The 15,487-nt window shown below is 44.4% G+C and overlaps 1 protein-coding gene across 1 annotated transcript in view; it reads left to right on the forward strand.

Moving 5' to 3' along the window:
* Positions 1-4,897: 4,897 nt before the first annotated feature.
* Positions 4,898-15,487, forward strand: part of LOC117831063 (calcium/calmodulin-dependent protein kinase type II subunit beta) — a 65,994-nt gene continuing 55,404 nt past the window's right edge. The window contains exons 1-3 of the mRNA XM_034709541.1: positions 4,898-5,157; positions 10,848-10,942; positions 14,869-14,928. Coding sequence (XP_034565432.1) covers positions 5,096-5,157; positions 10,848-10,942; positions 14,869-14,928 — 217 coding nt within the window. The 5' untranslated portion in view covers positions 4,898-5,095. The remainder of the gene's footprint in view (positions 5,158-10,847; positions 10,943-14,868; positions 14,929-15,487) is intronic.

A 15,487-nucleotide genomic window follows, 5' to 3' on the forward strand; every position in this document is an offset into this window, starting at 1 on the left:
TTATATCCGGGAGTCTTATCCCTGATGGGCTCGTTTGCTTTTGTTGCTCTTAAAGAGGCATCAGTATTGATTACAGTCTGTTTTAATAACTCACAAAAAAACTCTCACAGGAGCTTTAAATTTTTAAGTGCAGCATTCAACACAAGAGTGCTCTGAGTAGACTTTCAGAAATGTCTCCCTGAAAACACTGTCCTATACCGTACCATCTTCCTCCGCTTATCTGGGTCCGGGTCTCGGGGGCAGCAGTCTCAGCAGGGAAGCCCAGACCCTCCTCTCCCCGGCCACTTCCACCAGCTCCTCTACCGAGGCGCTCCCAGGCCAGCTGACAGATATAATCTCACCTGCATGTCCTAGGTCTTCCCTGTGACCTCCTCCCAGACTGGCATGCCTGAAACACCTCCCCAGGGAGACGTCCGGGAGGCATCGGGACCAGATACCCGAACCACCTCACCTGGCTCCTCTCAATCCTGAGGAGCAGCAGCTCTACTTTGAGTCTGAGCTCCCGACCCTCTTTCTAAGGCTGAGCCCAGACACCCTGCAGAGAAAGCTCATTTCAGCCGCTTGTATTCGCGATCTTGTTCTTTCGGTCACTACCCACAGCTCGTGATCACAGGTGAGGGTTGGAACGTAGATTGACCTGTAAACTGAGAGCTTTGCCTTCTGGCTCAGTTCCCTCTTCACCACGACAGACCGGGGGACGCTGCCCCGATCTGTCAATCTCGCGCTCCCTCTTCCCCTCACTCGTGAACAAGACCCCAAGATACTTAAAGGTGACATATTCTGCTCATTTTCATCAACATATATTGGTCTAAGAGGTCCCCAAAACATGTCTTTAAAGTTTATTGCTCATAAAAACACTTTGAAATCAGATTCTGGTCTGCCTGTAAACCCCTCTTTTTCAGCCCTGCTCAGAACAGGCTGTTTTCTGTGTCTGTGCCTTTAAATGAGAATGAGCTCTCTGACCACGCCCCCTCAGGAAGTGGGTGTGGCCTCGGCTGTCCAGCACGTTGATCTAATGTTTACATGTTGGCTGAATATACACGGCTGCTCACAGACCCGCGTTACTTCAACCCTCTGAATCTGATCCAGAATCTGATCCTGACGGAGAGGCGCCTGCAGCAGGACCTTTCTGAACCATTGGTCACAGATTTAGTGTTTCTTGTTGTTTTATTTGTCAGTACGTTGACGTGTGTCTTGGTACACAGCTACCAACATGTAGCTATGTGGCTATGCTAACTAGCGCTAGCACTTTTCCATGAAAACTAAAAATCATCCACTAGATCTTCAAATCTGCAGACGTGGGGAGTCAAAGCGACCTTTGTGTTTATTAAGACAGCCTACAACTAGCATGCCTCCCTCCTAAGCTCCTTGTTAGCACACATGTGTGCAGGGAATGAAAAACGGAGGAGGGGTTGAGTTGTATTTTATACAGTCTATGGGCTGAACAAGCTCCGAGCTCTGACTTCCTGTTACAGACCGGATGGCGTTGTGACGTATGAAAAACACTGAAAACTGAAACGGCTGGTTTCAGCACACATTTACAGAAAGGTGGAGAAATCAGAACAGGGGCAGAATGGATCCTTTGACTTTTCAGGGGGTTTGTAGACAGGGACACAGATTTCAGGGAGAGGACCTCCTCTGCTTGGGGCAAAGACCACCCTTTTCCCATGACCTCAGACTTAGAGGTGCTGATCCTCATCCCCGGGTTAGGGTTAGGAAAACACTGTCCTTTAAAGGGTTAAAGGCTTTATACAGTGTGATTAAAACTCTCTTAATGATAATTAATGATGCTTAAATGAGGTTTAAATGCAGGACTCAAGCAGAGATGTCACAAAGTCGCTTCATTAAATGACGTATGATTATTAAAACACTGAAAATTACTCAGACATTTATTAACTCCTGCTGAAGTATGCAGATTAAAGTAGTAGCTTTTTCACATCCTCAGATATTCTGCCTCATTCCAATAAGTGACTCCATCTCCCCGCGCTCTCCTTCTTATCTTTTCTTCCTCTGTCATGGACTCTGATCACTCACTTCATTTATACATAAATTAGCTCTAATAAGCACATTAGTCTCAGACAGACAAAAGGGGAAAATTCATCTTCCTGTCTTCACTCGGATGGAGAGAAAACAAAGCCTTTGTTCCGTCTCGACTCCACTTATCTTCTTCTGCATCCACTCATGAAATCCATTTGTTCGACGAAGGGGAGCGCGACGATGCTTCTCGTTCCACAGTCATTATTTAAGTCATCAATCCGTCTCTCCTCGCTCCGAACGGAAGGATTGAGATGATGAGAGGAGGGGGAGAAGGTAAGACGGAGAGAGAGGACTGAGGAGTTTAATCAAAGCCGAGTGGAGAGGTGACGATTTAATGAATGAATGAATGAATCTGAGGAAATAAAAACACAGGAGGGGAAAGTTTAAAGTCCTTTTTTATCAATCAAAGCAGAAAAACTCAAAAACAAACTTCATTCATTTCTTTAATTCAGATTCAACTAAATCAACTCCAAACATAAATCAGAATGTCTTACTTTCAATCCTATAATTGATTGGTTGCCTTCCCTTGTCAATCACAGGTAGCCCCGCCCCCAATGCACGGGTGGTGCAGTGGGTAGCGCTGTTGCCTCACAGCTAGGAGGTTCCCGTTTCGAATCCCCGTTCGGGCGGGTGCCTTTCTGTGTGGAGTTTGCATGTTCTCCCCGTGCATGCGTGGGTTCTCTCGGGGTTCTCCAGCTTCCTCCCACAATCCAAAAACATGCTCAGGTTGATTGATCACTCTAAATTGCCCGTAGGTGTGAGTGTGTGCATGAATGGTTGTCTGTCTCTCTGTGTTAGCCCTGTGATAGGTTGGCGACCTGTCCAGGGTGTACCCTGCCTTCCGCCCGAAGCCAGCTGGGATAGGCTCCAGCCCCCCGTGACCCCTAACGGGATAAGCGGTCAAGATAATGGATGGATGGATGTTTAAGCTGTCCAAGTACTTTTGCAACAACAGGATCTGTTATCTCTTTGATCTGAATTAAAGTCACAGTACGCAATTTTGTGTCTGTGAGAAATGCCCGGATAAGACTGGTCAGGATTTTTAACGATAAGACCGGAGCTCACCAGTCAGACTTCAACCACCCCGAGATGCGTCACGGTCTTCAGACGACAAGCTAGCAATAAGGGACGTACAAGAATCCACAGTACGAACACAAGGCTTTAACCCGGGAATGGAATATAACCATCCATCCATCCATCCATCCTTTACTTCCTCTTATCAGGGGTCGGGTCATGGAGGCTCCAACAACAGTCCAAGCAGACATCCCTCTCCCCAGGAACACTTTCCAGCTCCTCCTGGGGAACCCCAAGGCGATCCCAGACCAGGTGTGGTATATAATCCTTCTCTCTAAAGATGTCAAAGTTTTCAACATTTGACAAACCACCCGTTAGCCTCTTGCTAACTTGTTTGTTGATTGTTTCGGTTTATGACATGATGGGACAACCGGAAGAAGGTCGACTAGTAGCTAGCTGAGGGAGGAAAGGGAGCATGTCGCCACCTACTGGAGCGGAGCTGGACGTACTTGTATTGATAGATTGATTCTTGCGTACGGTCCTTGTCCCTGTATGGTGCTTGGATACTGGGACAAGGAGGTGCAAGGTAGTACGCTGGTATGGTACGTGGTTTTGGACAAAGCCCTTGTTTGTTAGACTCTTCACATTTTTAGAAATAAAGCTGTGTTGGTTTACTTTCTGTCATGATTTGAGTTGTCATTATACAGGCCTTACAAGCCACCGTAGTCACGCAAGAGACCGCAGACCGACAGAGTTTTTGACCTATACTGCAGCCAGCCACTAGGGGGAGCATTTTTTGTGGCAGCCTCACTTCCAGCCGTGCGAGGTGACGTCCATTTTTATATACAGTCTATGGTCATCACTGTTGTCACGATGCAGTCTCACAAATGAGCTCGTTAGCAGTTACATGTGTGGTCTAGTTAAAAAGAGAGTGTGTTCAACTGTAAGTGGACGTTCCTGCACATGACGTGGTGTCAGAAGTGGGATTCCACTGACTCTTTCATTGCATTTCAGTATGTCTTGTGATTAACTAGTTTCAATTTGGGGCGTCCCAATCATCGACAAAAAGCTGTAAAACACTGAAATGTAATTGTTTCCAGTATCAGCCGTTAAAGTAGTTTTCAACTCTTTTATAGCTAGAAATTCACATGTATCATGTTCTGCCTCCTTGCTTTCAACACTCATCCTTTCCATACAAGCTACCAGGCAACACAAAGGTTGCATTCATGTGTTAAAAAGTGCACAACCCTGATATCGATGCTTTTATTGATCTAATTAAGAGCACAGATGTTTGCATTTACATTGACCGTAGTTCCAGTTTAGGAGCGGTGTAAATAAGGTCAACCTTTCCTGATGGATGTTTTAAAGGGGGGGGGGCCCATGTCCTACTTTTGCCCCTGGTCCCTCTGACGGCTGATTCCGGCCCTGCTCATATCTGGAGCTGTAGTTTATTGTTTCCTCTGTTGATTAAAAGCCACAAACAGATGCAGTGGAGGCCAGTGCAATCACTGAAGTGCACAGAGAAGTGATGCATCAAGTTTTTTTTGAATCAGTGGAGCAGCCTTTAAAGAATCCAGACAGCTGAAGTGCAGTCATTTCATTACAGGCTGCTGCAGGCTTCTCTTTGGTGTATGATTTATAACAAAGTGAAATCAAACGCTGCACTCCTCAATCAGCTCACTCTGATTCCTCTTTTATTTCTTCTCCTCCTCTACCCATGGGGAGGGAGGGAGAGGGGGGGGGGGGGATAACGTCATGTGGTGAGCTCACATTACCCTTTAGTGTGGTACTTAAAGAGTCTGTCCTCCTCGCCTGGCACATACCGACCTTAACGAGGACCGTGCGTGCGTCCGTGCGTGTGCGTGCCAATCCCAGTGTGTGTGCGTAAAGTGTTGGTGCGCGCACCGGGCTGCAGCTGAAACCCGTCCGGAGGTCTGATCGAGGTGGGAGGAGACTGAAGCCGGAGAACTGAAGCCGGAGAGGGTCCTGCAGCGACGCGCAGAAGCATTCCGGACTCCCGCACCCCGTCCGAGGAGGAGACATCATGGCTACGACTACCTGCACGCGTTTTACAGATGAATACCAGCTGTACGAGGAGCTTGGCAAGTAAGCTGCTGCTTTATTTCACATTTCTAACCATGCAGGGAGCATGATGTGGGGAGGGATGGGGGTCTGCACATCTAGCGGGGATGCTGATGGATGCAGCTCCATCCTTTTCAAAACAAAACGCACGCTGGTTCTGCTTCTGGAATTAGCTCCTTTAAATCTGACTGACATCTTTTCTTTCAGGGGTTTTGCTCCTTTTCTTACAGAATCAGACTTGTTTAAAAGCAGTGGGCATGCCACAGCTGCTAGATCTTGCATGAAGATGGAGCTGCATGAGACCAGGAGCACTTCTGGGCAGCCCCCCCACTCCCCCTTCATTGCCCAAGGGCTAATTAGGGACAAACAGGCCCTAATATGAGGGGAGAACTGATGTGTCGGAATTAAGCTCCCTCCTCATCAGCTGGCTTTAATCACAGTGGCACTCAGCTTAGCAGAGAAGTCAGAGAATCATACTGCTGCTGCTGCTGCTGCTGCCCTTGATCTCCTGCTCGTCTAATGAGGTGTGTCTTTGTAAAAAAAAAGAAGAAGCAGAGAGATTTGGGATGTGTGACCCCTCATGAGAGGCAGACAAATCGAGACTGAAGAGGCTATGGGTGCCACAGTGGGTAGATGCAAAGTGGACTCCATGTCTCTGTCAGGTTGTGCGTGGGTAGAGAGGATCTCTCTCTCTGCCTCACAGGAACATTTATTCCACAGCACCAGAGCAGGAAAAAAAAAAAGAGAAAGCAAGTTGAGTGCCGAGGATGGTTTCAGTTCAAGTGTTGATATTTTCGTCTTACAGGCTGATTTCAGCTCCTTTGTGCTGGCTGGGATCTCCAGTGTGTGTTTGTGTGTGTGTGTGGGATGTGATAAGTTAAAGACAATGGAGAGGCAGCTGCCCTGACTGATAACACACACAGCTTTATTGCTGTTTTGCTGCTGTTGTCACTTTTTGATGCGTGCTGAGTTTATTATATAAAGCAGATGTTGGTGCGTACTGTGACAGTCGAGTGTGAGGAGGTGGAGTTCTGGGATGCACTTGATGCCCGACGCCGTCTGACAGAGGCGTGTCCAAACTTTGGGATGTGTTGACCCAACAAGTTCTCACTCTGAACACGTCAGGTTCAGAAGTGAGGTCATGGCCTGACGCTTGAAATCATATAAGAGAGCCTACGACCGTCAGTTTGCAGAAAAGTTAACCCAAATAAAGATGCAACATTTAATATGACCCCTAAAATATAACCGTACAGTTAACATTGATAAATTAGAAACATCTGATTGGCTCAAAAGCAACATGAAGCATGTTATAGCTCTTTGACGTTTCCTGTTCTGCTCAGTTTGGCCACCAAAATGATAATCGTTTTAGGTTTGACACTCACGTCACTTATGTAGCTCTATAAAGCATTTACGAAGTCTTCATGAAGTCATCCATTGGTATCGGAAGAGGCCAAAAGATGGTGGTCGCCATATTGGAAATGCTGACTCCAACTTACTCCCATCCAAAAACCACCAGAGGGTGGAGCTGAGGTTACAACCTTACCTCCCTGCAAGAAGCTACGACCCAGCTACCTGTCAGTCACATAAGCCACGCCCCTTATCAAGTGTTATTATGAACGTATTAGCATTAATAGAATCAAAACAGATCAAGGAGTAGAGATCAAATCTGATTTTCTTTTGTACCAGGTGTACGTATTTAATTATGCTGTTAAAATTAACATTTTAATATGGGGATCTAATGGGGTTTTGGAGCCAGCCTCCAGTGGACACTTGAGGAACTGCAGTTTTTTTCACTTATGCATTAGCTTTACTTTTCAAGACGGAAATTTGCCGCCATAAAACGAGGGATGGGCAATGATTTTCGAATATATGTATAAAAATCAAAGAGTTACTTTAAATATTTTCTCATTTTAAAGGTACAATTTCTCCTCGTCTTTACCGGTGCCTGGTTGTGATACAGTATCCCCACCAGACGGTGTCTATAGGGCGTCTTAAAGCTTTTTAGCAAACAGAAGAAGAAGAATGCTAACTGCATTAAATAGCAAAAGAAGAAGAAAACATCAGAGACAGTCGTGGCAGTTTTCTCTGTTTCTGAATCTCACACTACTACACTTGATTTCCAGAGACTGAGCATGGCTGTAAAATGTAAACACACACGCCACGCTGCATCACAGAAACACCGCCGTAAAGATAGAGACAGGCGCTGTCAGTGCCCGCTACTAGCAGCACCTCGTCCTGCTGCTGGTTAACGAGACCGCCACACGTGATTATTAGAATAATCGTCGAATAGATGCCAATGATTATCCAATAGTATTTGTCTTGAAATGCCCATCCCTAGATTAAACGTCATCACCTTGCTAGTCGTCACTAGAATAACAAGTTGGTTAAATTAATGTGGCTGTAATGCAGCCACAAGCCACTAGATGGGGCTGTTGCTGCAGTTAAGGGCTACCATCATGAAGCTGTAGTGCTCTAATACCTGGATGTAAACAAGCACAGATGACAGATGGCATTTCGTAGCACAGCGTGGTTTGTCAGAATTTTAATCCAGTAAATGGCGATGAAGTTGTATGTAGGCTGGAGTTATGTCAATACCAGGATGTGTTCCCCCTCTGACATTATTGCTATCAGAAGCTCCGCCCCTTCTTGAGTTTAACAGATCAGCAAGGGAGAGGGCACTTTTGCGCTTGGTATGCCAGGCGCTGAAAACTGAACTGGGAAGGAAACAGGTGCTGCTGTTAGTGGACACAGGCCCTTACTGTTTGTTTTTCATGTGCCATATATATGAGCTATGTTCCTCTCAAGTTGAATCTATCTTTCCAACAAAACTCAGTATTTACTGCATGAAAGTTATGAATTAAAATTAAAGATAAATTCTGAGTTAATCCACAAATTCAAACATTCAATCCAACTGTTTGTCTCGCAGTCTTTTGAGTGTTTTGAAACCTTTTGGTTGTTGTTTTGACTCAAATGAGATTTTCTTTTTGAAGCTTAAACATTAGCTAAAGCAACAAAAACCAGAAGTGAATAAAGTATTCATGTTAGATACATATTTAATACCCAAAGACTGACAATTTAATAATTCAAAACATGCTTAAATTCAGGTTTTACCCAAAACTCAATAAATTGAAGGATGCTCCTGATCTCTGTGAAGCAGCAGGATTTGAGTCGTTGGATTAGAGGTGAGTTGCACTCTGTGTTTAACAAGTGCAGCGTTTGGACCTCCTGACTCCCACCTGCCCTGCAGATAACCTGCCATGTCGAGTCTCTGCTTCGTTCCCACCACGCAGCGGGAGTGTCAGCGAGTGTCATGCTTACTCACCGTGGCTCCTCATAATGTATGCATGTTGGAGAGCTCATAAGAGAGGCAGGGGCTCAGAGGGGAGCGTGAGTGTTTCATTGCGTAACAATGCTGAGGTGAGATAAAATTAGCTCCCAGAAATGACAGAGGTGGTTATTTCTGTTTGTCTCTGTTGGGTTTGATGAGCAAATGTGGCCCTAAAAAACTCCAGCGCTCACTTAGAGAGTACTTATGGTTCAAACGCTGCTTCACTTTCCCTTTAATTGACGACTCTTGCATTTCTTGAATAATTCAAACCATGGAGGAAAAAGGAGAATGAGAAGAAAGACAGATTACAGATGTTAAGTGGTTGTGGCATTAACATTTTTCTGTCTTTAAAACAGGTTAGATAAAATACCTGACTGTAATAAGGTGCTGCATATTTATTCCTCGATTAACTCCTCGGTTTCCTTAATTCTGATTTTTGTGTTTTTCAGTCTCTCAAGAAGGTCAGAGAAATGCCAAGTACCTTATAATTAACAGCAATTTCCTCTCTAATTCCTAAGTTCAGGTCAAGAGAAGAACATTTGAATAAAAGTAACAATGAGACCGAAATGGTGACCTGACTGTGCTCATGGAAAAAGATGCAATTAGCATCGCTAAACACTCAGCCTTTCCTTTATCCGATTCAAAGACTGAAAATTACAAAACAACAATGGAGGAAACTTCCTCTCCGGTCTGAATAGCTGTTGACGGACTGACGAGGCTCACAGGAGTGCTAACAGTACAAGTTGTTAACTTTACTGCTCAGTGCTGCAGGGCTAGCTTAGCTCGATGATGTTAGATGAACTTTAATTAATCTCTGTGACAAAGATTTGATTCCAATAGCAGAAGTTTCATCTGGTTTCTCCTGCTTGGTTTCAAATTGATAGTTAAGCATCTTTAGCTGTCAACACTATTATTAGCTAAAGATACTTACTTAAGCTAACAACACAAATGTAAGCTGACAACAATAATTTTAGCTAACAACAGTACTCAGCTAATGGAGCTAAGTTAAGCTAACAGCACTTAGTTGAACTTAAAATAATTGAGCAAACCACGCTAACCTATTCAGCGAACAACAGTAACTTTAGCATACAGTAGTAACTTACACTAACTTTAGCTAACACCAATGTCTAAGAACATTAAGTTTAGCTAACAGCAGTATTTAACTGCATAGGATTTAATTTGTATTCAATATCTTTTAGCTAATAACCGTAACTCCGTTATTTACAAATTCCGCTCACAGTAACTATGGCTAAGAACAGTAACTTAAGCTAACAACATTACTCAGCTAATAGCAGTACCTTAACGATAACAACAGTTATTAGCAATTAACTCTAGCTAACAGTAAATATAGCTAATGGAGCTAAGTTTAGCTAGTTCCGCTAAGCTTTTCAGTTAACAACAGTGACTTCAGTTAATAACAGTAACCTGTGATTTCAGCCAACAACTGTAGCTTTAGCATACAGTAGTAACTTAAGATAGCAACACTAACTTTAGCTAACAACAATGTCTATTTAAGAACATTAAGTTTAGCTAACAGCAGCATTTAGCTGTATAGCATTTAGTATGTATTCAGTTTCTTTTTTAGCTAATAACTGTAGCCAACAACGCTAGCTCACAACTGTAACTCCAGCTAACATCAGTTACCTAAATTTCGGCTCACAGTTACTTTGGCTAAGAACACTAACTTTAGCTAACAACACTAACTGTAGCTAACAGTAACTTTAGCAAACAACACTAACTGTAGCTAACAGTAACTTTAGCCAGCATCAGTTACATTTGTTTACAACATTATCTTTATTTGAAATAGTCTTCCGTAGCTAACATCACCAACTGTAACAACTTAAATCAGCTTACATCACTGACTTTAGCTTACAAAAACTTAGCTTGCAACGCTAACTGTAGCTAACAACAATAACCTTTTCTTACAACAGCAGCTAACAATGAAACCATTCGAAAAGTATTGATATTTTATGATTTTAGAACAACTAATTGTAAGATTTTCCTCACTGCAATGAAATTAGATCATTTAGAAAGTAGAAATAAAAACATGACACTTGAAAATTAAGATTTTTTTCTGCAAAATTAGAGTTTTTAGATTTCAACATGTAGTTTTCATGATATGTTCTCCACCCTCTGATAGACAGATTTCTTTGCTAATGTGTCTGAAAATGTAAATCTTTGACATCCATCACAGTGTAAGGTGTTACTGCAGCTTGTTGTCTTGCCCCTATAACCCGGATTCATCAGGCATTCAGATCAGGCCGGTCTGAAGGCAGAGAGGAGTCCAGGACCGCTGTGAGGTCACTCCGATGCCCCTCTGATGCTGACGAAGCTTAAATGGCAGCTGACCCGTCTCCTCCTCTCGTCTCCTGTCTTTGTTTCCCAGGGGGGCCTTTTCAGTGGTGCGCCGCTGTGTCAAACTCTGCACAGGCCAAGAGTACGCCGCCAAAATCATCAACACCAAAAAGCTCTCGGCCAGAGGTGAGAAAGACGAGTTACAGAAGACGTTTATAACACCACTGTTTTTTATTTCAGCGGCTCGTAAGAATACCAAGCAGCAGAGCATCATGGGAGTTCTCATCATTATGTGTATGTGTGTATGTCCCAGATCTGAAAGCCCACATTTCCATATTTTAGCGAGTGTTTGATTCCAGCATGTGAAGCCTCCACGTCTGTTCCTGCGAGAGAGGCAGATGATGGTTACTGTCGGATCCACAGCTTCAGAGAGGACGACACAAATCTACATTTCCCTGAATAAATTATTCTGAAGAGGATGAATTCTAACAGGAAGGAAAAATGATGAGTGTGTGCAAACACGAGCTGTTGAAGTGCCAACGGGTCCTCATTACAGAATCTATAGCTGATGGCATTTAGTGTACGGCTCAAGTTCATTTGAGGTGTGCAGCCTTCTCCTGCTTCTTCATTTGGACTGCCAAATTCCATCCGGTCACAGCCCTGGATCTGATAGGTTTCTATTCTAGTCAATGTGTTAACTTCCACTGGATCCTCTCTGTTGCGTTCTGGCTGCGTCTCTGATCCAGCAGGTCTTGTGTCCTCCGTATCAGATACACAAGACTTCTATTTGTGCCGGATGCCGGAGCACGACGCATCAATCTCAACAGAGCAGATGGAGCGGGACAGGAAGTCAGGTTTCACCAAAAACAAAATGAAAACATCCGGTTAATTTTCAGAATAAAACACTCTGTGTTATCACCAGATCGTATTTCACTTAACTACAACAACAAACCAAAGTCATGATGAGCGGAGCCAGGCCTGGAGTCAACAGGTCAGAGGTTTTCAGAGGACCAGAAAGACAACATGGATGAGGAGAGGAGGAGGAGGAGGAGGAGGATCCTTGATTCAGTGATTACAGCAGGGAAACCTCGGTCACATGAGTCCAGCTGTCCGGAGGTCCTGCTCTGTGTTGCATTTTTATTTTTTTTTTAAGTTATATTTTTTGCCTTTTTGCCTTTATTTGACAGGACAGCTGAAGAGAGACAGGAAATGTGGGGAGCAGAGAGCAGGGGAAGACATGCAGGAAATGGTCAGCCTGCTGGTAATCCAACTGGTAACCCCTGCGACGAGGACTGTAGCCTCTGTATTTGGGGCGCTTAGAACACTAGGCCACCAGCGCCCCCCTGTGTTACTTTCTGAGACTGTGGATCGGAGAAGGGCCGGTCACAGATCTGGTGGGAGTCCGATGTTAAAATACAATACAGTGTGAGTGATGATGAATTGGAAACCGATCTTAAAAACCATCGGCTCCCTCTAGTACCTCTTTTTCGACCAACGTGAACCGGGTTGTATTTCCGGGCTGATGCTCGCGCTGGTTCGGAGCTGGTTGAACTTGTGAACCTGCTTCTTTGTCTTGGAATCCATCAGTCTCTTTGATTTTTTAGCTGCAGGACGATGCAGGAAACACGTTTGGGTTGTGTTTTTGATCACGGCAACCCCGCCCCCTCGCCCCTGACGTAAGCGGTTCACGGTTCTAGACCAGCAAAGAGTTGGAGCCGCTCTGGAACCGGTTTTCCAAGCCGGAAGCAGGTTCACTTGCAGTCTGCACCCTGCTCATTTCGCTACACTGGCTTCCAGTTGCAGCTCGCATCAGATACGAAACTCTAATCATGACTTACAAAGCAGGAACCAAAACCGCTCCAGTTTACCTGGAACCCCTCATCCAGGTCTACTTCCCTTCTCGCCCGCTACGCTCAGCCTCTGAAAAGCGCCTAGTGCTTCCAGCACACAAGGCCTCAAAATCAAAATCACTAGCTGGACTCTTCTCTTCTGTTGCCCCTAAATGGTGGAATGAATTGTCCAACTCCATTCGATCTGCAGAGTCCCTCTCTACTTTCCAAAGACAGCTAAAGACCCAGCTCTTTAGGAAGCACTATGCACTTAGCTAGACTGTTCTCCACTGTTGTCCCCAGGGGCAGATCATGTCTTCCAGCTACAGTTGACTCACACTGTCCTGCTCTACTCTGGGACTCTGTGTTCAGGTCTGGAGTGACCCAGCACTTGGTACTTTGGTCATTATTGTGGTGATGTTAATTGTTGATGATGATAATGGAAGGTCTTAAATGGTTTGGTTGCTTCATTGTAGATGTTCCTTATTTACTTTGTGCATTGCCTTTACACTGCTTGGCAGTACCTGCACCCAAATGGACTTGAAGCTCTTTGTTCCTCTTACTGATCTTGTTTCCTCTTGTCTAGATCTTTGCTTGTGTTGTTCTTGTTCTCGTATGTACGTTGCTTTTGATACAAGCGTCTGCTAAATGACATTGGAACATTGGAACAGTCAAAACATGAAAAAACGGTTCTCAATTGAGCGCTGGCTCCGAACCGGCCCTGAAACTGCCTCGGTTGAAAAGGGGTAAAGGAGTGATGGTGAACTTTTTGGGTGATTGCTAGCTAGTTAGCGATAAATGACTTTGAGGAAAGTGCAATTTGCAACTTGTTCAGTTTAAAGGTGAGGTAAAATGGACTCCATCAGAGAGGTCTGCAAAATAAACACCATCATAACTTAGTTTATCTCCCGGGTTGGCATCTCATATCTGTTTCCGGTGAGTCTCAGCTTCACTGTAAATAATAAGTTACACCGAGGCTTCACTCTGGCTTGCTCCTGCTGCATGAGCCCAGAAGAGACACCATGTGGTTTAATGGATTTCCTTCCTCCCGCTTTCTCCAGCTCATACATGACGGGTCACTACGATCCTTTTCAAATACTAACCATGAAGCTTGGACTCCCTTTGCTCCATCTGCTCTGTTTGATTTAAAAATACTCATCAAACTGTGAAACGTTCAGTAAGGATCTTAAAATAGCTTCAGTGGTGTAATCACAGAGAGAAATGAGATCATGGGGTGTGACTGTGCGTGCATCAACCTCACACCACCGTCATTAAGAAGCTCGTCTCTTAGAGTCAGGCCTCCCCGTTTAAATCTGTCACATCAGGCGGCCATCTTTGTCCTGACGTGACGGGCACAGATGTGTGTGCGTGACCTGGAGGGCAGCGCTAAGTGTAGCTCCGTCAGTCGCATGAAGACCAGAAGAAGAAGAGCGACACTCGGATCAAATCATTTGTCATCGGGGTGACTGCATTCCCCCCTTTGTTCCTTTCCTTTCTCCCCTCCTCCTGTTTCCTCTCTTCCTTCCTCTTGTTCTCTTTTAACACCTTTCTTGACCTCCTCTCCTGTCTGCTTGTTTCCTTTCTTCTGGTCTCCTTCAATCTCTTTTGTTCCCTTTTCTTTCTTACTATCTCCTCTCCTCACTTCCTTGTCTCCTCTGTTGTCCTTTACTTCTACTTATATCAACTCTTCCTGATACCTTTCCTCCCCTGTTCCCCTCTCCTCCCTCCTCATCTCCCACCTCTACTTTCCTGTCCTCTCATCTCCTCTCCTTGTCTCCTATTTACCCACTTCCCCTTGTTTCTGCTTCTCTCATCTTCTTATATTTCCTCTTTTCTTGTTTCCCTTTCCTTCTGAGACCATCCCCTCTACTCTTCCTCTCCCCTTCCTCCTCCTTTGATCCCCTCTCTCCCATGTTTCCTCCTCGTCTCTGCTGGATGTGGATCGAGGGGTTAAATGGGCATCTGGGACAGATGTTCCCCTCAGGCCGTCCTCACAGATGTGTGTGTAGTAACATCATGTTTGTGAGTCTGGTATCTCCTTGGCGTTCACCTTGAAAACATTCACCGCATCAAACTTTGTAAACCACTCAGATTTCATTCACTCGTTTGTGAAAAGGAACCATTATCCTCTTGTTTCTTCCTGTTTGCAGGTTCTTCTTCTTCTTCTTCTTCTTCTTCTTCTTCTTCTTCTTCTTCTTCTTCTTCTTCTTCTTCTTCTACTTCTTCTCTGAAATGTCTGACTCTGAGATGTTGTCCTTAAGCTTCAGTGTGGTTTTGTTTCAGATCATCAGAAACTGGAGAGAGAGGCCAGGATCTGCAGATTGCTCAAACACTCCAACATCGGTGAGACTCTGACTGTTTTCATGTTAAATCTCAGAAATATTTTGCATGTTTGGACATTAATGTGATTATAAACCTCATTTTTTGTACTTCCCCCTTGTTTTAGGGTTCATGAGTCGATATTTTAAATCTATTTTGTCACATGCTCATATATATGAAGCATACATGTATAGAAATAATGCTTTTGTTCTGACTATTAAAACCTGTGGTGCCAAATGTGGCAAGATGACTTGTACCATAAAATGCAACACATTTGTTTATTTCAAGTACCATTCAAAAGTCCTAGAGAAAGTTGTTGCCAAACAGCTCACTACTGTCTTGACTTCGCACAACATTTTAGATAAATTTCAATCTGGTTTCCGCCAGAAGCACTCTACCGAAGCGGCTCTTCTGAGAGTGTCCAGTGATATTATGATGTCCTCTGATGTAGGTGAATGCTCTGTTTTGGTGCTGCTGGATCTTAGTGCGGCCTTCGATACGGTTGATCATTGTATCCTGACTGAGAGGTTGAGGCAGTGGGTAGGTGTCTCTGGGAGCGCCCTGGATTGGTTCTCTTCCTATC

The sequence above is a fragment of the Notolabrus celidotus genome, chromosome 19, assembly GCF_009762535.1.
Source record: "Notolabrus celidotus isolate fNotCel1 chromosome 19, fNotCel1.pri, whole genome shotgun sequence".
Taxonomy (NCBI): domain Eukaryota; kingdom Metazoa; phylum Chordata; class Actinopteri; order Labriformes; family Labridae; genus Notolabrus; species Notolabrus celidotus.